This window comes from Lytechinus variegatus, chromosome 18 (genome assembly GCF_018143015.1).
Source record: "Lytechinus variegatus isolate NC3 chromosome 18, Lvar_3.0, whole genome shotgun sequence".
NCBI classification, from domain to species: Eukaryota; Metazoa; Echinodermata; class Echinoidea; order Temnopleuroida; family Toxopneustidae; genus Lytechinus; species Lytechinus variegatus.
The window spans coordinates 21,367,678-21,391,177 of NC_054757.1; the positions used below are offsets into that span (position 1 = coordinate 21,367,678).

Consider the following 23,500-nt stretch of genomic DNA (forward strand, 5'->3'; position numbering starts at 1 on the left):
TTAGGGATTCATTTCAGGGAATATTTGCCATGAGTATCGTTTTGTTTCCAATACTAGTTAAGGGTAGGGTTTCACACGCCAATACTTGTTAAGGGGTGCATTTTCAGAATGTGGAAAATACGTGTTTAGGGTGCTTTTCGAGACCCCATGGTCGCGCATGGTATCCACTTGTCAATGGAAGTGCCCCCCCCCCCCCCCGGGTGTATTTGGGGCTCACATTATATTCAGGTTAAGTTTTAGGAATAACTTTAGTCTTTACAATCAAATGTCATAATTGATATCGAGAGCAATTAACTGTAGTGTTAGATCGAGGTATCACACACATGATACATTATATTACATGACATTGGATTCTAAAAGTAAGCCAGTTTGTATCCAATGTATTATACGCAGAGATGGTAGAGCAGTGCGTAAAATGGAGACGTTTTTATCTATCGCGTATCTAACCATTGCAACATAGATGCCTGCGCCCATGTTTGAAGAAAAACTACTTAGAGGTAAAGGAAGTACATGTAGTTGCAGCAAACAATCGATGAGAAAGTCTTTATACATGTTACAATCAAGCCAAGGTTAGTTGTCACCATGTTATCATTATATCTTCATATAGATCTGGTTCATTAATGTAAGTTTTTTTGTGAAATCATGAGATCTTAGCTCAAACCAATAAATCTGATGATCAGTAACATGTGGAACAGTGTATTATTCTTGCATGGAAAAATACCCAATATTTGATGGAATTCCATTCTTATTTTGCTAATTTCTCAGCAATTCAATTTTGCTTCGGTGGTTATTTTATTTTATGGATTCTGTTAGAACTCATTTTGAGGTTGTTACCACAATCTTTTTAAAAGATAAAACTTAAACCTTTAAAATAGGGTGGGAAATTACTATCTCTCTCCATCGCCAATTTTAGTAATATTTTAGATGAATTTGTTCTAAATATTAGGAATAAAGGAAACTGTTGTAATCATCGATGGTGTTAATGCTATTAGTATAGGCCTGTTTTGACGACTAATGTCTTTGAATGATGCGTGAAATGATGTGATATTGACTGTAAAAAAAGGACATTGCTTCAGAAATTGATGTGTATGTATAGATTAAATGCGGACAAAATGGTTCTCAGATTACCATTTCGGATAAATTTTAGTTCATCTTGTTGATTTTAGTGGATATAGAATGAGAATGGATCTCGGAGTACCATCCTCTGGCACTAACCTCACATGGCAGTAGAACTGCCACAGTACGAGGCATATCAGGAACAGGAGGAAAGGGGGGGGGGTTGAGACTCAAGAAATTGCCATGCCCTACCTATTATTAGTGATTAAAAAAAAATGAGAAAAGGACGAACTGGAAGAGAGAAAAAAAGAAAAGGCATGAGGAAAGTGAAGAAAATAAGAGCTCTATTAGGGAATACGCTCGACGATCCTCAAATTGGCAAGAATCCTACTACCTGGCAAGTACAGCAGAGCGGAGTGTAGATTTTCTGTAGAGCTATAATGCCTTTAAAGTCTAATGTGCACATTTAAAATACTCAAGTGTGCCATCAAGTGCTTGTGGTCTAGACATGAAAGCAACGCAAGTTAAAGATAAATACCAGTAGTGGTAACAATCTAAAAATTAGTTTGAACAGAATCCAATGAAATTACCACCAAAGTGTTGTATATAAAACTACATATATATATATATATATATATACAAATACATGCCAAATATCTCTCGAAGAAAATGCGTAATTGCTGAGAAATGAGCAAAATAAGCAAGGAATTCCTTCAAATGTTGGATATTTTTCGAAGCAATATTAATACATTGTCCCACATATGCTTTTCTGTGTAAGTGATCATCAGAAGTATCGATTTTGAAATAAGATTTCATGATTTCACAAAGATAAGTTTACGTCAATAAACCAGATCTAGATTTTGACAATCTTGATTAAAAAGACTTTCTCATGTAATAATTGTTTGCTGCAACTACTGTATTTTACCTTTAAAGCTCAAAAGCACAGTTACTTTGAAGTCCCACGTTTTGATGGCTTATGTTAATAACATTTTTTTTGTGTTATGAATTAACAAAAGCATTTATTTTGTTGAAATTAAACCTTGTAGTGAATTTCAACAATAAAAGCAAGAAAATTGGGTATTGATATGTACTTGGGCTGGCCTGATGGATTTTTGGGGATATCCTGAATAATCCTAGGCAGGATTCTTGCAAATTCAGAGGAATGCTGGATAGATTTGCTAATATGGCTAATATCACCACAGAATATAGATTATTAATTTTCCATTTTATCTGAGCAAATTACATTTCATATTTCTTCTCATCAATTTGGAACCTCTTTGGATCCAACAGATGCCATGTTGTGCTCCTATAACATTTTTTTGCTCATTTCTCAGTTCTGACGAACTGTAGAAGAATCTTGATTAATAATAATAATAATAATGCAGTTCTTGTATAGCACATATCACATTATGTCATAAGGTACCTATGCGCTTCGAAAGGACTTGGATATTATTACATACACTGTACATAACAGGTACTTATATAACGCTTTACCAAAAACATGATCAAAGCGCTTTACAATAAATAACTAAGAATAATTACATTAAACAACGCTTAAAATATATCCGTGGCTTTAGTCCCGCAGTCTTTTACAGCACGATGGCATTTCAAGGAATAAATTCCTGCCAGGTACCCATTCATCTCACTTGGGTTGAGTGTTGCACAGTGTGGATGAATTCCTTGCTGAAGGAAATTACGCCATAGCTGGGATTCGAACCCACGACCCTCTGTTTCAAAGTCAGAAGACTAATCCACTTGGCCACAATGCTCCACTCTCTTGAGATCCCTTCTGCTTTCAATCAATATTCAATGCCAATGAAATGCATAGTGGCATATCAAAGAGGACAATGAAAGATTTTCAATGTATAAAAGACAAATATTCATTTTTATTATCAAATATCAGAGATAATATGCCGGAATTACAAAAATTGGAAGTTTAAACTAAAAATTAGATGTAAATTGGATTCTGTAACCGTGTTTTTAGGTTAAAAAAAGGTTCAATGAATGTGGACCTATAGGATGTGTACGTGTAATTGTGCATGTGTAGCAGAGCTGATGTGTAGACCAAGATTATAGAGTGCCGATTGCCCACCCCCCTCATGGCAATTCACTTAATAAATAATAGTAGTTCCTTATGCACACTGGAATTTATACAGGAAGGATGTTCAGGCTCGCCTTATTTTGTCAGAGGAAGAAATGTGTTTAGAATGTGTGGTCAAGGGCAGTAAACAATCATTGCTCCAACCTTGATGCATAGGGTCTTGTCCTGAGTCCAAAGTACATGCATGACACGGACATAGGCTAGTACGCACATGTTGACGTGTAAAGGTCCTGTAATTGTATGGCCATTTGCCATGGATGTGCAGTCTCCCATTCTCCCGCTGTTTGATTTTTCAGATTTCCTTGGTTTAGTTGGTTTTATGTTGGATAATCTTGGTTTATTTATTAAAGTTTGATGATCTTGTTATATTAGCTTGATAAGCATTGTCCACAAAATAACCATGAAAAATCATCATAAACAGTGTATGCTGTATTTATGACTGGATTTTTCCCCCTTTTTCTATAAAATTGCATCCCTCGTTTTGTTGATTTCTTAATTGTATTATATTTCATTTATTTATTTATGTATTTATTTAATTAATTCATTCATTTATTTATTTATTCATTTATTTTTTGTTCATTTGTTTATTTATTTATAATGTATTCATGTAATTATTTATTCATTCATTCAGTTATTTGTTTGCTTGTTTTTAGTTGTTTATTTATTTTTTTTTTTGGGGGGGCGTGAGGCAAATGCTTGGAAATGTATGTACATGTAGGCCCTATATAGATCTAGAAAGAACAATTATGATAGTGTTATTGTCTCACCTGCATAGCAGAGTGAGACTATACATGTAGGCGCCGCTTTTCCGACGGCGGTGGCGGTGTCAACATCAAATCTTAACCTGAGGTTAAGTTTTTGAAATGACATCATAACTTAGAAAGTATATGGGCCTAGTTCATGAAACTTGGCCATAAGGTATTAGAGTTTCATGTCACATGACCAAGGTCAAAGGTCATTTAGGGTCAATGAACTTAGACCATGTTGGGGGAATCAACATCAAAATCTTAACCTGAGGTTAAGTTTTTGAAATGTCATCATAACTTAGAAAATATATGGACCTAGTTCATTAAACTTGGACATAAGGTTAATCAAGTATCACCAAACATCCTGCATGAGTTTCACGTCACATGACCAAGGTCAAAGGTCATTTAGGGTCAATGAACTTTGGCCGAATTGGGGTATTTGTTGAATTACCATCATAACTTTGAAAGTATGTTGGTCTAGTTCATAAAACTTGGACATAAGAGTAATCAAGTATCACTGAACATTCTGTGCACATTTTAGGTCACATGACCAAGGTCAAAGGTCAATGAACTTTGGCCATAATGGGGGTATCTGTTGAATTACCATCATGACTTTGCAAGTTTATTGATCTGACTTTTGAAACTTGGACATAAGAGTAATCAAGTATCACTGAATATCCTGTGCAAGTTTCAGGTCACATGATCAAGGTCAAAGGTCATGTGAGATCAGTGAACTTTGGCCACATTGGGGGTATTTGTTGAATTACCATCCTATCTCTGTAAGTGTATTGGTCTAATTCATAAAACGTGGAAATAAGAGTAACCAAGTATCACTGAACATCTTGTGTGAGTTATAGTAGTTTTCAAAGTCAGCACTGCTGCTATGTTGAATCGCGTGATGCAGGTGAGACGGCCAGAGGCATTCCACTTGTAAATATTCCTCTTTTATTTAATGTTTAATACATGTACATCGGAACGACATCTCTCAGCACTCACAGATATATTATTACCACAGTCATTGGATTCTGCCATACTCGCACACAATGTATGCACTTTCTCCACTCCCTGGGGAGCATTCCAACAAGAGATCCAAAACTCAATTGCTAGGCATACATCTGTACTTTTCAGGGTACAGTACGTTTATGTCTGTGTACAAGGAGAGTTTCAACTATGTATACTAATTACTATTTTCATTTGTGAGTAGACAATTTCTTTTTCCAACTTCAATGTAGTTAACATGTTTCTTGTCAGAAGACTTTATATTAAAATTTCTTGGCCTCATTCTTTTCTCTCTTTCTTTTTGTATTTTAGATGCAAGTAGGAGATATTATTCTGGAGATAAACAATGAAACAATGGATAACAAATCAACAAAAGAAGGTAAATATATGTATACCCCCCCATGATGTGATTTAGAATGGGAATCCCCGTTAAAGAAAGACTCCTTTATGTTTTGTGTACAGTGTGATGTGAGATTTGAGACGAATGTTTCTCTTTATACATTCACGCCTCAAGGAAATATTTCCACTTTGATTTCCACCCTTTTCTCCATTTCGGACAATGAAATGAATTAAAGTTGATCCTAATTTTAATTTGATCAGTGTTTGTTCTTCATGTTGGCAGTGGAAGTATATTTCTTTCATTGCTGCATTTTCCTTTGAGTTTTTTTATCAGAAATAAATAGAGGTTTTAAAACGGTGGCTTTAACATCTCAGGTTTGTTGCAAATTTTGTTATTGCAATGTTTATTTCCTTCCAAATAATTATTTCAGATGTTGATGCAATGTGCACGTAAATATGTAGAGTGACACCTTCCATGCAGTGACCTGCAAGGCAATGACCAGGGGGGGAGGGGGTGTTTCACAAAGACTTAAGCGTATTTTAGAGTAGTGTTGAGTGCTGTCTGACACGCACATGATTATTTAACATGCCATCTTGTTATAATGCAGCAGTACGCGTCTTGTTTGCATGATTTGACCAACGCGCTGATGCCTTTTATATGGCACACAACTGGGCATTCAGGTGCGACTCTAAGTCATACTTTTAACGTGTTTTGTGAAACACCCCCAGATTTTAGAAGTAAGATACATGTAGGAGCACCGACACCACATTTGAACTGCTACCAGGACCTTTGGAGAGAGGGCTTTTAGCCCGGGGAGGGGGGGCACTCGACCAAAAAAATGGTGGGGGTGTGCCACGGGCGAGACAAAAAACGGGGGCCTTGGAGCGGGCTTATTGTAAAAAGGAGGGTCCTCGGAACGGGCTTCGGAACGACAAATGTTTGTGAAAACGGGGGTCCTTGGAACGGATCGCCAGCGTGTGAGTGCGTATGCATCCCTATGGAACGGTCATGCGTGCATGATGCAGCTAGCGCGGCCTCTGCCGGGTGAGCTCTGCAGCCGCTTTTCACCAAAATTGCAGCTCATTGTAGCAGATCGATGCGATCAGAACGGCGTAACGAAAAAATATGCAATGCTTTGGAGCGGATTTCTCTCTTCTTTTTCTCAACAAGACAAAAATTCTATGCCTCGGAACGGAAATTTGAGTGTAAAAATGGGGGTCCCCTCCGCGGCACATACCCACTATGCATTATATACTGAGTGCCCCCCCCCCTCCCCGGGGGCTTTTAGCCATTGGTGTGTTTTGTTTGGTTGGATGCAATCTATGCATGGCAGCCTGGAAAAACAATGATTAGGAAAAAAATCATAATGCAGATAGTCATTATGTTGATGTTTGATTTCTAAACCCTAAAAAGGGAAATAATATCTTTTGCAAAATACAAAGTCACTTTAGGTATATTTAAAATTAGCATCAAATCCGACTATCATTTTATTATGTCACTCGTGATATTTCCATTTTGGATACATGGGGCTTTTTTTTTTTTGATGGTGCTGATTCATTTCAGGTAAAGTCCAACAGGAAGATTTCTGTGAATGGAATGATTTTGAATAAACAGGAAGAGATAGGGAATCAAAACTGGGGCTCTTCTTACAAAGATTTGCAATTGATCCAATCAATCACAACTATGGAAAGCCAGTCAAAGTCAACATAAAAAATGCATGTTTGCTCAAAAAAATGTCTAGATATGAAGGTATATCCTATGAATTCATTGATCTGTTGAAAATTGTTGAAACTGTTGAAATTTTTGCGAATTTCCTGTAAAAAATTATGACACTGATGGATTTCCATAGAGTTATGATCGATCCAATCAATCGTGACTCTTTGTAAGACGGGGCCCTGGTTTTATGGCATTAATCAAAATTTGATGGGGAAGTCACTCGTCCCAAAACAATTAGGAAACAAAATGCTTGTACAACAGAAATTGATTTATTTTGTCAAAGGTGCAAGGTTTAAACATGATATTTTTATTTATTTTTCTTCTTTTAGTTGAATGGTGATGTATTAGTCATTGTCATGGTCAATTGTTTTTGGTTCATTTATCATTATCAAATTTCTTTTTTTTAAATTGAATTGATTTTATTTCATTCTTCATAAAAACACAGATATAAGTCAATAGATAGAAGTAAAAAAAATGAACATTTATATAAAATACATGCCTGGTTATAGAAAATAGCATGTCTTTTTTTAGGGTGGGGGGATGTCAAATGCAACGTTTAAACTGACATTGTTAAATTCTGTAAATTCTTAATCATGTTTGTTACAGAATTCCAGATTGTAAACTTTTCAAAGAAAAAAAAGGGTTATTTCCAACTTGGAGAATAAAGTCTGATGAAGGCTTCGGATAAATGTTTTCTACATCAACATGGAAGGAAACGCATGTTTATGGCAGGTTAAATAGAGCTTGAAACCTGAACATAATATGTCACCCCCCCAAAAAAAAGAAAGAAAATGTTGTATTTCCTTGAGAAAACATTTGTTTCTCGTTAACCCTGGTGATATCTCCTTGTTCTTACTGGGTGCATGGTGGAACAAGGTGTCCCAAAACGTAGCAATTCTGGGGCCCGTTGCAGAAAGAGTTGCGTTTAAACGCAAGTCAAAAAATCAATCGCAAGTCCCTAATGCGCGTTGTTGATTGGCTGAAAATCAAGTTGCGCGTGATTTTTTAGAGTTGCGATTGATTGCAACTCTTTCTGCAACGGGCCCCTGAAGTCCAAAGCACTGCTGCTGTCTGTTTTTCATGTTTGGATGATTTCCTTTGGGGAAGAACAATAACAACAAAACAACATCTACAACAGCAGCAGCAACATAAATTTAAAACATCTCTGTTAAAATATGTTAGTGGTTTGTATGTTAAATCATACAACAAAAAAATGTTTATGAATGCAAATATTGAAAAGTAAAGACTTATAAAAAGGGGAAAAAGATCTTTAAAGGGGAATCCAACCCAAATAAAAACTTGTTTTTATAAGAAAAATAAAAATCAGACAAGTTGATAGGTGAAATTTTGAACAATATTGGACAAATAACAAGAAAGTTATGATTTTTTAAAAGTTGTAAATATTGGTAATCACTATACCTATGGAGACTTCAAATTGGCCGCTTATGTGATGTCATAGTGATGTAAGGCAAGGACTACTCTTCCATGTACTTCAATACATATTATGGCTAAAATGTCATTTTCCCCAAAGGTTTTATTTCAAATTCTATTTTTCTTTCATGAGGACATTAAACAATATACTACCTGGGTTATATTTAGATTACTGCCCCAGGGGAATGGGTACTTAGGAGAAAACCACAAATCCCTGATAATAAAGTACATGGCCTATGGGAAAGTTGTCCTTGCCCCTTGTCATAATTTACTTACCCAGTTGCCAATTTGATATCTACATGGTATTAGTGATCTCAATTTTAAAGCAGCTATAACTTTCTTATTGCTTGTCCGATTTCTTTCAAACTTTCACCATTCTGTTTAATTCATTTTTCTCCTTCCCAACACAACATTCTATGGCCAAGGCTGGATTCCCCTTTAAGTGTGGCATCCATTGATAACTCAAATGCTCATATCAGAGAGTGCAAAAGAGTCTTAAGTTGTACCATACTTATAAAGTGAAAAAATGGAACAAACAAAAATAAAAATAAAACATGTAAATGTACACCTGGGCCTCATTGCATAAAACATTTGCCATAAAAAAACTCTGCCAATTTTTTTGCCATAAAAAACTCTTTTTAATACTGTAATCCCAGCCATGGGTAATTTCTTTCAGCGAGAAACTGATCCACAGTGTGCTGCACTCAACCCAGGTGAGGTAAATGGGTACCGGTAGGAAGTAATTCCTTAAAAAGCTGTGTGCGCTATGAATGCCTAGCTTAGCCGGGTAATATAGGAGCACCTTGAGCACCTAATACCCTTTTTACACAGGCTAAAATTTCCTTAACCCCGTACTATAGGTGGGGCTAAATGGCAATGTAGCCCCACCTACATGTATAGTACGGGGTTAAGCTTAGCCCACTTTTTTACACAGCATTTTTGCAAAGTGGGCTAACCCCACATATAGTACGGGATTATTTGGCCCTGCAAAAAAGCAGGGTTATCCCACCAATTGCGGTGCTAAGAGCAATAGTACGGGGTTAAGATCGCATGTGTAAAACGAAAGTGGGCTAAGCTTAACCCCGTACTATAGGTGGGGCTAAATGGCAATTTAGCCCCACCTATCGTACGGGGTTAAGCTTAGCCCACTTTCTTTTTACACAGCATTTTTGCAAAGTGGGCTAACCCCACCTATAGTACGGGATTATTTGGCCCTGCAAAAGAGCAGGGTTATCCCACCAATTGCGGTGCTAAGAGCAATAGTACGGGGTTAAGATCGCATGTGTAAAACGAAAGTGGGCTAAGCTTAACCCCGTACTATAGGTGGGGCTAAATGGCAATTTGGCCCCACCTATAGTACGGGGTTAAGGAAATTGTAGCGTGTGTAAAAAGTGTACGAGTGAAGTACTTGTACTACGAATGATCGACAAAAACCACTAGTCCGGGGTTAGTGAGTTTCGTGTGTGAAAAGCAAGCATTCCTTATCCGGGGTTAGCAATAACAATTTGGCATGTGTGAAAAGGAAAAAAAAATAGTATGGGGTTAAGGATAGTACGGGGTTAGCGATAGTCCGGGGTTAAGAAAATCCTGTGTAAAAAGGGCATAACAAGGTGGATATGTGTGCAATATAAATACCCTATATTAGTATCATTATTATTTTCAATGGCATAATTTTATTTGCCAGAGTTTTTTATGGCAAAAATTTTATGCAACAGGCATCTGTAGTTTAAATTGAATCTAGTTTTTATCACAAGTCAAATTCAAATATGGGCCCTGTTGCATAAAATTTACTATCGTGGTAACGTTGACATCCAGTGGTAACTACCATGGTAATGCTGATCAACAGCCAATCAAAATCAAGGAAGGATTCCCACTTGAATGAAACTTCAGAACCTAAAAATCAAGTGATTTTGTTACTACATCTGTAACATAGTTTGTATTGGAAGTGTAGGTGAACCTTTAAAACTGAAATCAGGTTAATAGATGTAGTCATTGTTAGGAGAACACTCCCCTACAGCACCTCTCTGATTATATGTCAGTTATTATTCTTAGGATATGTGTCACCAGCTAGGAACAAGGGAAGGGGAGGGGGGTAGCAGGGCACTGGGACACAACCCCCTTTAATTGCCCAACCTTGTCATTGTGCCAGCATACATCATGTTGGAAATCGAGAAGGGGATTACTACAGAGTCTGCCCATGATCAAAGTTTTACCACCAAAAATGATCAGGAATATATATATAAAAAAAAAAATCAATATTCTATATGCATGTACTGTATGGCATAAGAATGAAATTTGCAATGTACAGTGTAATTGCTTTTTGCACTAAAAAAAGCAACAATTGAACCCTTGAAATAAAATTGATTAAGTTATCACCTAATGTGACAAAGTAACCCTTGGCAAATAAAAAAGACAAATCCTACCCTACTCTACAATCCTGACATGTGTCCCAGTTTTGATGTGATGACCTTTGACTACTTGCTTGTTTAGATTTTGGGAGATAATTTTATCATTTTTCATTATGAGTACCCCTCTTTTTTGTTTTTAAGAAAATGTTTATCTCCCATCCTTTCATTTTGTGAAATACCCTGGATCCACCCTTGTGCGTCACTCATAATCTGTTAAATCTGCCGAGTCTGGACCATAATGATACTTAGCCAATTTGAAAAGGAAAGATGATTATGTGGTGAAATAATGCCTCAGGAATGATCAAGTCTGCAAGCACAGACTCTCATTTAAAGGGGAAGTTCACCCTGACAAAAAGTTTATTGTAAAAATAGCAGAAAAAATAATAAAAAATATTGCCGAAGGTTTGAGAAAAATTAAATAATTAAAAAGTTATTAGAATTTCAATTATTTGATTTGTGACGTCATATGCGAGCAGCATTCCTACATAGCGAATGGTGAAAATCAATGAAATGTCATTTTCTCAGAAAATTGAAAATGGTTTTCACTGTAACTTTTGTATATCAATAGACAAATCATTTCACACCCGATCATGGAAAGAAAACAAAATTAAGTCATCAGGAACCATACAAAATTTGAAATTCATACATTTATATTATATAACACATGGGAGAGCTGCTCGTTTACAAATCCAAAATTTTGAACTCTAATAACTTTCTTACTCTTTAACGGATTTTCCTCAAACCTTCACCCATATTTTTTACTATTTTATCTGCTATTTTTACAACAAAGATTTCTTCAGGGTGAACTTCCCCTTTAAAGGAGAATGAAATCCTTGGATCATGATAGCTTGTGTGAAAACCTAAAAATCAAATTGCAATATTATCCGGCAAATACATGTATCCAGAAAATTATAAAGAAAAGAGAGAAAAAATCTCTGAAAAACAGGAGCCACATTGTTAAGACAATTTCTGAAGGTACAGTATGTCAGTATGCAAAAAAAAATGAAAGGATAATCTAAAATTCTGTTAAGCCCTGTGCACACAATGCGATCCGACGCAAGTTTGCTTTGAATGCGAAAGTACCAAGAATTAAGATTATTTCATTTGAAGTTTGGCATAATCTTAGGAATAATAATATTATAATCTTGCTTTGGGCCAAGTCCTTTGGTTGGATTAAAGTTCGAATCGGCTTCTAGTTGCAGCCGATGATGACGTCATTACGATTTGGATAATTGAATTTGCTTTTATTTCATTGGAGGAGCCGTGGTGTAGTGGTTCTGACTCTCGCCTTGTAAACAGAGGGTCGTGTGTTCGAATCCCACCACGGTCTGGCGTCCTTTGGCAAGGCGTTAATCCACACTTTGCCACTCTCGACCCAGGTGCTAAATGGGTACCCGGTAGGATGTGAAAGTCATTGTAGCTTGTCCAGTACTGTGTGCGCCTCACCGGCGACTGACTGGAATACTCCCCAGGGAGTGGAGGATGTGCACACGTTGTGTGCGGGAATGGCTGATTGAATCCGATGACCGGGGTAATGATATATCTGTAAAGCGCTTAGACACGTCGTTCCGATGTATTAAGCGCTATATAAAAGCGGATTATTATTATTATTTCTACAAGGAGGCTTGAACTAGACTTAATTTCGATTTCAGTAGTCCTACTGACATACTTTCAGAAATAGTCTATTCTAAACTCTGATCGTAAAGAGTTTATTGGTTAGAATGTACATATCAAACGTTATTACAATTTCTTTGAAATTCGTATCGGAACAAATTGTGTAGTGTGCACTGAGCTTTAGTTTCCATCAATTGTTGTGAAAGGACAATGACAATATTAATTTCATCCTTTGTAATTGTACAGTATATCAATATTATTGTTTCAGATTGAACGGTTGTAAATAATAGCTTACAAAAACAGGTTTACAGTAGGCCTATTTACCGTGAATGAAATAGTAGTCTACATAATGCAAAGTTTATAAGGGTCTATGTATATGACCATCGTCTGATTTGGCTTAATGAAGAGTGTAGGTTGTGATTGTAGCTCAAAGAGCATATGGCAACCAATCAATATAAAATGATGATCGCGTATTTATAAATGCTACATAACTTGATGACCTGGTTAGAAAGTGCAGGAGTAGGGAATGTTAACCTCCCCTCCAGACTGAGTGAAAAAAAATTAGTGAGACTTCTTGGTAAGTGTATGTTATGGTGCATAACCACTATTTGAGTGTGTTTTTACGCACACACCTACAAATACGAATTTATATAGGAATTATTTCCTGTTACAAAGTAGGGGAATGGGAGACAAAAATACATAAAATGCGAAAAAAAACATACAAGGGACGGAGCAAAGTGACTGGGCAGATTTCGAGGGCATTTTGAAAATCAGTCGGAATGATTGGTTACGCACGTTATTTAAAAAAAAATTGGAGTGTAATATTTGTGGGGGGGGGGTTGGGCCTTTTGGGGCACCTGTACATATCAATGCTTGGTTGTGCATTTGGTTTTTCATGATCAATTGTACACATACTATACAAACATCTTTCATTGTAAAAATTGTATTTTGCTTAGCTTTTTGGTATAAATTGTAACAGATAAATCTTTAATAATACATGTACATTAAACTAAAAAAAAAGTTTCTGGTAAATTGCTTTCAGAGTTCAAATGCATAGTATCAACCTCTTTATTTGATTCACTATTGCTCTATTAAACCCCAAGATGCCATGCATTCTTGGTACATATGTAACATGTACATGTACGATACTATTTTATTGTTACCTACATGGTAAAAACATGTATGTTGTATTAGTCTGAAATTTGAATGCTACTTGCAAGATGCTAGTGAATTGTACTTATTTACAAATGAAGAAAAATATCTAAACTGGTATGTATACATATATACATTCAGGGTGCTACATAACTTTTTAGAAGCACTTGCCCAGTCGGGCAAGAAAATTTTAAATAGTTGGGATATACTTGCCTAAAAATCTATTTCACTTGCCCAAAAAAATCCTTGAAAAAAAGGTTTACCATTTTAAAAGAAAGTTTTGAGGTTTTACAAACCATTGACCCTTTTCTCTCATTTGACATGAACTGATCTACCTTGTAATTGCATTTCTTTTTCCAAAGTGATTTTATCTTGCCTGCCATGACCAAAATTAGGGTCAGTGTTACACAATATCGACCCTAATTTTGGTTATTCTACTGTGAGAATTTTGCTTGCCCAGTTCGGGCAAGTAGTTTGGATCTTTACTTCAAAACACTTGCCCGACTCTAAATTTTACTTGCCCCAGGCAATCGGGCAAGTGCTTATGTAGCATCCTGACATTACATATGGCATTCTCCCTACCAACTTCACTATGGGAATGGAGGTACACTCCAGTTCCAAGTAGTCTTGAATAAATGATTTTGACTGGAATGCAGACTAAGGATGTAGATTTGTCAAGATCTGAATGTTGATGGCATCTCAGATCTTCCTGCACTCAAGAACTCATTCATCTTCAGGAGTAATTATCCAACCAGGCTGCAAAGATGCACCCTCGCTATACTCACAGAGATGAGATGCGGGCTCATCTGGGAGATCCCGAAAGAAACCCCGTTTCCACCAGCCCAGGTTTTCAATCAATGATACTGCTTATAATGATTATGAATTATTGATACAATCATCATTGCAGCCAACAGACCGTATTACACGTGATCTTTGTAGATGTAGGTATCACTGACGGCGATTGGGGGGGATGGCACTATGGGAGAGGGTCGTCTTGTATCCCTTCAATGAACTAAGAAAGCTCCTAAAACCATAACCGCTGCATACACATGTATGACAGGTATAATCAGTATATGCTAGACAAAATAATGAATTATGGTAGCTGCTAGTGTGATAAAAACAAAGTAATCTGAGTAGTTGGATAGAGAATCGGAAAAGGAATGTACTGTATAGAAGAACTTTAGAAGGAAAAAAAAAACAATAGGAGATGAGACAGTAACTAGAGAAAATAATATTGTTTCATAATGATTAAAAAGATCAGATAAACATGCAGGAATTATAAACAAATTCTAATGAGATAAAATTCTATAACATGGAATAAAATTTGGCCTCTTTCAATAATGTAGGCCCTAATGATTGCTTTTTATATTCAAAGAAGATGAGATATTATGAGGAAAGGTGTGAAGGAAGCATCTATCAGGAAAAATTAATGTGTTTTGATTGTGCAGTCACTATCCTGTAGACGATTTATTTCACTCTACTGCTCAAAATGTTTCAAAGATTTTTTTATTAAATAAAAATTAATTTTTGTTTGTTCTGCCAGCAGTGAAGTTTTCTCATTCATAAACGATGCTCCTCAAGGTACTTTGAAACAATGCCATTATTTAGAAAAAGTGAATGTATAAATCGACAAATTGCCAATTCGTCTCTTGCCACCTCGCCCACATGGTCTACCTTCATTTAGTCGAGTGCCATTCAGTCCATCAACATTTCATCTAACGGCCATTAGGTCCGATCATCACTTCGTCTAATCACCATTTCGTCTCATAGTTAGTTTGCCTTATGTCCATTTTATTTTCATTCATTTTGCCCAATTAACACTTGGTCTAATTAGACCCAATGTTATATGGACTACATGTAAATGGCTATTGGACCAACTGGCTATTAGACGAAATGGTGATTGGACGAAATGGCAATTAGACCTTGTGGATATTGGACGGACTGATGGTAAACCAAATGATAGTAGACGAGTTGGCAATTGGACGAATTGGCATTAGACCAAATGAAAATAAATAAGGTAAAGATATAAAGTGCAATGACAGCATAGTGCCAAAACCAGACCAGGGTGGAGATTGAAAACACTATTCTCGACCGTACAAAAGAAAGAAAAATGTATTCTCAAGGATCTCAAGGTGATATTTTCTGCACATACACTAAATAGAATATGTAAATATGGCGTTGTCTGGCGAGGCTTTTTGCGACAAATCATTTTCTTTTGCAGCTCCTTGTATTTCTCCCGCACAATAGAATGATGACACTCGATATGGAATGACCTTTACACAGTATCTTGATGGAGAAGGAGAAAAATGGAATAGAACTCGAAGCACTTTACTGAGGCCCGGCCCTCCCCAAAATATATACCATTGCTTGTTGCCATGGTTACCAAGATGATCATTGCTTATCTTCATCCTTGTTGTCAGTTAGTCTGCGAGCACAGACTCAAATTTGACACTTTAATGCATAAAACCATTTCTGGGAAGGAGACTAAACTCCAAACCCTTTCCATGCATAAATTAATGTTCTACAAGCAACCAAAGTATGTGAGTGAATCTAGTCTCAGTACTCCAGACCCTGCATTATGCACTTTGCGAAAAACCAAGGCCTGTGCCTTCAGACTAGTCGTCAATGGTGCTACATGTAGGTGTACACAGGTAGAATTGAAATGAAGTGTTTGCACCCTTGGGGGTGTAGTTCAGGCATGCACCTGCACAGGGTTATAAATGTACGACTTCTAGCAGAAAAGTCCTGCTTTAATGCATTTTATCCCCAGTTTTTCTTCAAACGGCGGAAGGAACGTTCACATTGTCCACACATGAATGCACCTGCATGAAGCCTATAAATAAACATGACTTGTTGAAGATGACATGTTGTGTTCGTGGGTAATTTTTTTTCAGAAGTAAATTTCATGTTAGGCCTACATTTTCCTGGAGCTATTTTATACAATACCATGAAAAGTCAATATTATATGAAACTTCACTTGCTATATTGTGATATTATCGATCAATAAACTCTTTTAGCATATTTCTATTTTACCGACACACCCCCTAAAAAAAGAGAGAGAAGTTGCCATATTTTTATGTAGGTTTTAGACACTTACTATAGACAGTGTTTTGAAAGTTCAATTCCTGAAAAATAAGGTGATGTTTTGAATAGGAATCGGCTTAAAAAGTGATTTTCCTATGACTTTCCTCTATATTTTATATTCGAACTATGATTTAACCTATTAAATATATCCTTGCAAAAAGTTAAGATAGGCCGAAGTCTTATGATATCAGCCGCCTTTCATCACCTCATATGTTAAAAGATGATTCTTGTACCTTCATGATGTACAGTATCCATATCCAGAAAGAAATATTTTTTTATGGAGGGCTTGCTTTCAAAATTGTTTTGAATATTCATTCACACATAGGAACGTGTCGATTCTCTTCAATGTAGATTAACCAAGCAAGGTTCACACGAAGCTGTCAAATCGCAGAGAAAACATGTGGTGTGAATGGGTCAGTTGACAGTGCAATGGAATGGAGAGTGTGAAGTTGAGGTTTATTTAGTTTTTCAAAGGATACAGCTGGTGTGAAGTTGATTGAGAGATATGATATGTGTGTGGAGATCATAATGAAATTTAAAAAAAAAATGTTCAAGGAAAGGGGATCGATTGTGGCAAGTTTCGAAGGAATTTTGGTCCCCAGGGTCACCTTCCCAGGGTTGTGCCTGAGATACATCCTGAACACTGAATATATTCAGATATACACTATAGGCTTATGTTACTGCTGGCATATCCAGGGGGGGGGACATTGCTGGCCCGTGCCCCCCCCCCCTTTGAGAGGCATAATCAACATTTTTTGTGGATGAAATGACATGAACTTAAATTTTGGGTGAAATAATTTTTTTTTTCTTGTCAAATTTTCCTCTGGCAATATGTGCCCCCCTTTTGGTAAATCCTGGATCTGCCCCTGTATATTGAAGTTTACCATATAAAAATAATTATACATGTAGAAAGTGTACATTTTTAAAAATATAATTTTCTATACTGTGCTTTCTAAAAAGAAAAGAAAGGGAAATTTTATAAAGCCAGAAAAAGGTATGCTCATTAAAAAAAATAATTTCTTTACAAGCATGAACAGTTTTTTTAAAAAACTGGAATTTCTAATAATTCATGTTAAAACTGACATTTGTAAGAAATGATATGTGAAATTGGTAGAAAAATACATACTTGTACAAAGTAGAGCGAGTTTTCTGACTGGTGCCCATTGAATCTAAGAAACCTGGGAGGAAAGTGGCAAATGGAGACTTTAGTCTTGTCAAAGACCTGCCTCTTTCTGGTAATACTTGTAACTTTAACTTCCAACGTTCAATTCTATGATTTGATTGTTCCACATTTGATGATAACATTTATACTGCTTTTTCCAAAGATCATAATCTTCTGAGAGTATGTAAAAAGTTGCTTTAGCCTGAACTTTCAGGAACAAAATTTGGTCAATATATTTGTTTCCATGGTAATCAAACAGGCTTTAACCATCCAGCCAACTATATCCAATCATGGACCTACTATGATCCAATCTAGACTGACCTCTTGATCAAAAAAGGAAATTGGGTTAATATATAAGCTCATTGGATGTAATTGTTGAATGGAATAGTTTAATCATCAGTAGGATTTGATTATTTATGACGTAGAAATCATAGTATTGATAAATTGTTTATTCGAATTGAATCGAAGTACATACTATTGGAGAGGCCATGCTTTCATTGGAGACTGGGAAGGGAGAGGAGGGGGCTTCTTGTCGGCAAATCATTTTCTTTTTTACATTTTGGCAGTCTCACACAAAAGCAGAGGCAGAGGAACACTATATACATTTCATTTCATTTCATTTCATTTATTTTTTCCATTTCCAACAATCATTTACATTTACAATAGTTTTGTTACATACATCTTGATATAATTATAATCAATAAAACAAAGAAACTTATTATGTATAATACTCAAGATAACAGGTCGGAAACGGAGGAGGCTGCTAAAAAGCGAAGCTTGTAGGATGCAGCCTCCTATAACATACGTATGAAGAATATAAACAAAACACAAACACAACATGGTAGAAATTTGAACGTAAAACTATCTGAATGAATAGTTTAAAAGAATAAAAAGAAAGAAATAGAAATGAGAGAAAATAGCAAGATCAGTGGTCTCCAGATTCTTGCCCCAACACTCACAGCGAATTTACGGATCAACAGGAAAACGAAAAATATCATATTTCACAGCTCGTAGTGCTGAGTATATATATGAAAAGTATAATGTATGAGTGATGAAGAGTTAAAAAAAACTAACGAGTATCTTGGAGAAACTTTTTCAACTTAAATTTAAAAGAATTTAGGCTTGGGGAATCTTTGATAGTATTATCAAGAGTGCCCCAAAGTCGAGGGCCTTCGAAAGTGAAGATGGATTTGGCAAGAATTGTCCGGGGTAGAGGAAAATGAAATTCCTCGGATTGACGTGTAGGATATTTATGAATAGTTTTGTTTTTATTAAATGAAGAATCAAAGATTGATGGTAGCATATTATTATTTAATTGATACATAAATTGACCCAAGTTATATTGATATAATGTTTTTACTTTTAAGATTTTATTGTCAATAAACAATTGGTCTGTGTGGGATCTCCAGGACATATTAAAAATAACGCGCAATGCCTTTTTCTGTAAAAGTAATATTCGTTCTAGATATGATGTATGTGTATTTCCCCAGACAATTATCCCGTAGTTTAGATAGGGTAAAATTAATGTTGAATAAAGCATTTTTAGGGAGGAAGTTGGAAGAAAAAACTTGACCTTATTTATAACACCAATATTGCGTGATATTGTACGGCATATAAAATCAATGTGTGTTTTCCAAGATAAATTGTTGTCTACTATCAGACCTAAAAATTTTGTTGTAGTGACCACTTCAATGTCAGCGTTGTCCAATTTAATATCGTACGGTAATTTATCTAAAGAATTGCTGAAAAGCATACATTTCGTTTTTTTTACATTGATTGACAATTTATTAGATCTTATCCATTGTACTAGCTTCTCCAGTTCAATGTTCAATATATTGACTAAAATATGGGGATTAGGATGAGAATAAAGTACATTTGAATCATCTGCAAAAAGAATATAAGATAACATTGTCGAAGAATTGTGAATGTCATTTATATAGATCGAAAATAAAAGTGGGCCCAGTATGCTGCCTTGAGGAACACCCCAATTAACCTTTAGTGGAGAAGAATTTTGTTCGTTTATGTTAACAAACTGTTTACGGTTTATTAGGTAATTCCTGAACCACTCCAAGGCCTTTCCTCTGATTCCGTAATTTTCAAGTTTGTATAGTAGTATTTCATGATTTATAGTGTCAAAGGCCTTGGAGAGGTCCAGAAAAACACCTACTGTATGTTCAAAGTTATCAATAGCTTTTGTGATTTTTTCAACAAATGAAAGAGTGGCATGAGAAGTACTATGCTTTTGGCGGAATCCAAATTGAAAATCAGAAATTATGTTATATTTATTCAAAAATTCTAATAGTCTTGTATATATCACTCTTTCTAGAATCTTTGATAGAGTAGGCAATAAAGATATCGGTCTATAGTTACATACATTATTCTTATCTCCTTTTTTGTACACTGGTATTACCTTAGATATTTTCATATTGTCGGGCACGACGCCATTAATTAAGGATAGATTAAATATGTGTACTAAAGGATCAACAATATATTCAATGGCATTTTTTAATAAAATATTATCAATACCATCATGACCACAACTCTTTTTGTTTTTTAAGTTATTCACTGTATCTATTATTTCATTCCTATGTACTGGTAATAGAAAAAGAGAATTAGGATTTGGTCGGTGTGTGAAATCGGTAAATTTCTTTTGTGTTAATGGTATATTGTCGGCTAGATTTTTTCCGATCTGTGAAAAATATTGATTGAATATGTCAGCTATCCGGGCAGAATGATGAACTTCATGGCTTCTTGGTTGTATGTTTTAAAAAGGATAATGGTTTTTGTCTGGATTTTGACCAGAGGATTGCGTTTGTGAGTGCGACCAAAAGAAGTCCTTCAAAAGTTAAGCACCAATGGAAAGATTCCAATGAATATTCAAATACAGGAAAAGGGGGATTTTAGTACCTTGTCAGTAGTCTGTACATGGAGGACTGATATGCTTTTGGGTGCACTTGTACATGTACATGGTTTAGGCCTATACATCGAGTGTAGGACTTCATGCAGGCCCGAAATCTGTTCACTGGGATGAGAATTTGAGGAAAAACTGGATCATTATGTAAGTCATTCATTTGTTGATTTTTCTTTCTTTTTTAAAAATGCTTCAGATAATGATGATGATCAATGATAAACAAAGATATCTTTCCTCGGGAATACTTGAGGGCTATTTAAAGACATTGAATTTAATTATAAAAATGAAATATCAGAATACACTATTCAAACAGAAAATTTCTGAGACTTTCCTTTTCTATTCTGAAATAAAAGAATGAAATAATTTGAGTTTTAAGCCCCATTCTGAACGCCAGATGGTAATCGATTCCACAAAGAAGAAACTTCAATCTCATTTTATGTTACAATACATGCATGCAACTATATAGGTGTACACTGTCAATTATAATTAAATTATTGAAGAAAAACGCCCATGTAGAATTACAATTCATGCCTGTGTTCATTCCAGTGCTAACATTATAAAAATGTAAAAAATTGTTTTGTTTGTGACATGTAGTATTTTGGCTGTGAACTTGGAGTCACTTGATCAAGTTCAACTCCCAAGATTCTTGATTACTTTCACAAGATTCTTATTCAGGAAACAGGAGCTTATATTTTTAATAATCACTAAGCCCAAGGCAACATATCCTTGTATGCTTGAATGTTTGTATCCTGACAGATGTTTGTGCATTAAGGGGAACTCTGGTATTATTATCGAGCTAGAAGTGAACCAAAATTTTACAAGCTGGCGCTGGGCAATTTGCCCACCAGATAAAGAAAGATAGCCTTCATACATCATGGAGTTTGCCAAAGATCTCCCACAGATTGCCACAGAATCGACAATAAATTCCAATGGATGATTTTGCCCAGGAAATAGCAAAATCAGCCCGAATATTAAAGTTGTCCATTTCCCACTAATCTGCTTTAAAGGACAAGTCCACCCCAACAAAAACTTGATTTGAATAAAAAGAGAAAAATTCAACAAGCATAACACCGAAAATTTCATCAAAATCGGATGTAAAATAAGAAAGTTATGACATTTTAAAGTTTCGCTTCATCACAGTTATATGCACAACTTGGTCGGAATGCAAATGAGGGAACTGATGGCATCACTCACTCACTATTTCTTTTGTATTTTATTATATGCAATATGAAATATTTTTATTTTCTCGTCATTGTCATGTGAAATGAAGTTTCATTCCTCCCTGAACACGTGGAATTCCATTATTTTAACATTTTGTGTTTCAGGCAAGGAGTTCCTATTCATCAAATTCGTAAAAATTGAAATATTGTATGATTCAAACAATAAAAAACAAAAGAAATAGTGAGTGAGTGACATCATCAACTCACTCATTTGGATGCAACTGGCTCGTTCATATAACTATTTTGTTAAAAATAAGCGAAACTTTGAAATGTCATAACTTTCTTATTTAACATCCAATTTCGATGAAATTTTCAGCATTGTGCTTGTCTGATTTTTCTCTATTGATTCAAATCAACATTTTTCTGAGGTGGACTTGACCTTTAAGTTTCATATGAACCAGGCGATTTGCCCCCTCCCCCACTAAACCAAAGAAATAAACAAAGCACCCATCATTAATTACCGAAGACCCTTATGAATTGCCATCAGATTAACTAATAATTGTTATTGAGTGATTTGCCCCATAAATATAAAAATTAACCCTCATACAGTATGTTGCAAACCCCCTCCCTGCCCCCCAAAACTGCTACAATCGGTTCCTAACTTTTCCTAGCAATTTTCACAAAAGATCAAGGTAGTAGATTGACCTTAAATTGTTACTTAGTCCCCCCCCCAAATGCTAAAAATAGCCCTCATGAGGTGCCCAAGATGAGGTTCAGTATAAACAAGTTGACTTGCCCCCCCCTTTAAAAATAGCGCCAGATGCCACGTTTTGCTAAGATCTGTCACAAATAAGTACCAAGGTTTTTATATCAATTATTGATGTGACATCACAAATGTGCAAGTGAAAAAATTCATATCATAACCCATATCTTTTGAGGGATTTGTGTAAAGCTTTCATTAACAGATTTTTCATAGTTTTTTGACTTGGCTAAAACACTGATGTGTTTCTCATTCATTTTTTTTCAAATATTTTGTATTCTATAAAGTGATTTCTAGTTTTAAAGGCTTATACCTGTGATATTTTCACTTTCTCTCATTTTGATTTTCAAATTTTCTTTCTTTTTTTTTGGTAATCAACTTATTTGGTTTCACATGTTTTTTATGAAGTCACAGACTTACTGAAGAACAGCCATGAGGCTGAAGAGCATTTACTGAATTGAAACAAATTTGACATAAAATGAAATGAAATGAAGGATAATGACCCATTAGATTTGGATACTAAGGCAACGCAGTGCACAGTTTAGAGATAGATTAACAATTGATTTTAGATGTTAATAATGATAATGATAATAATAGCGGTATCTACCCAGGGTAGCCACTTCACTTTCGAAAACTGTTCTCCCAGCAGGCCCTGCCATATTACCCTGGCTTTAGCTCGGCAACCTACATGTAGGCACTCAAGCATTCAAGGAATTTCTTCCTACCTGGTACCCATCCACATCACCTGTGTTGAGTGCAGCACAATGTTGGTAAAGTTCTTGCTGAAGGAAAACACGCCATGGCTGGGAATTGAACCTTCGTCCCTCAGATTGAAAGAAGAGAGTCATACACGCTAGACC

General features: G+C 35.7%; 1 protein-coding gene across 3 annotated transcripts in view; it reads left to right on the top strand.

Annotated features, from left to right (window-relative positions):
* LOC121432026 (PH and SEC7 domain-containing protein 1-like) overlaps nucleotides 1-23,500 on the top strand; it is a 99,003-nt gene that overhangs the window by 1,026 nt on the left and 74,477 nt on the right. For all 3 annotated transcript variants that reach the window (XM_041629838.1, XM_041629837.1, XM_041629839.1), the window contains exon 2: nucleotides 5,215-5,281. In XM_041629838.1, the coding sequence (XP_041485772.1) occupies nucleotides 5,215-5,281 (67 nt within the window). The remainder of the gene's footprint in view (nucleotides 1-5,214; nucleotides 5,282-23,500) is intronic.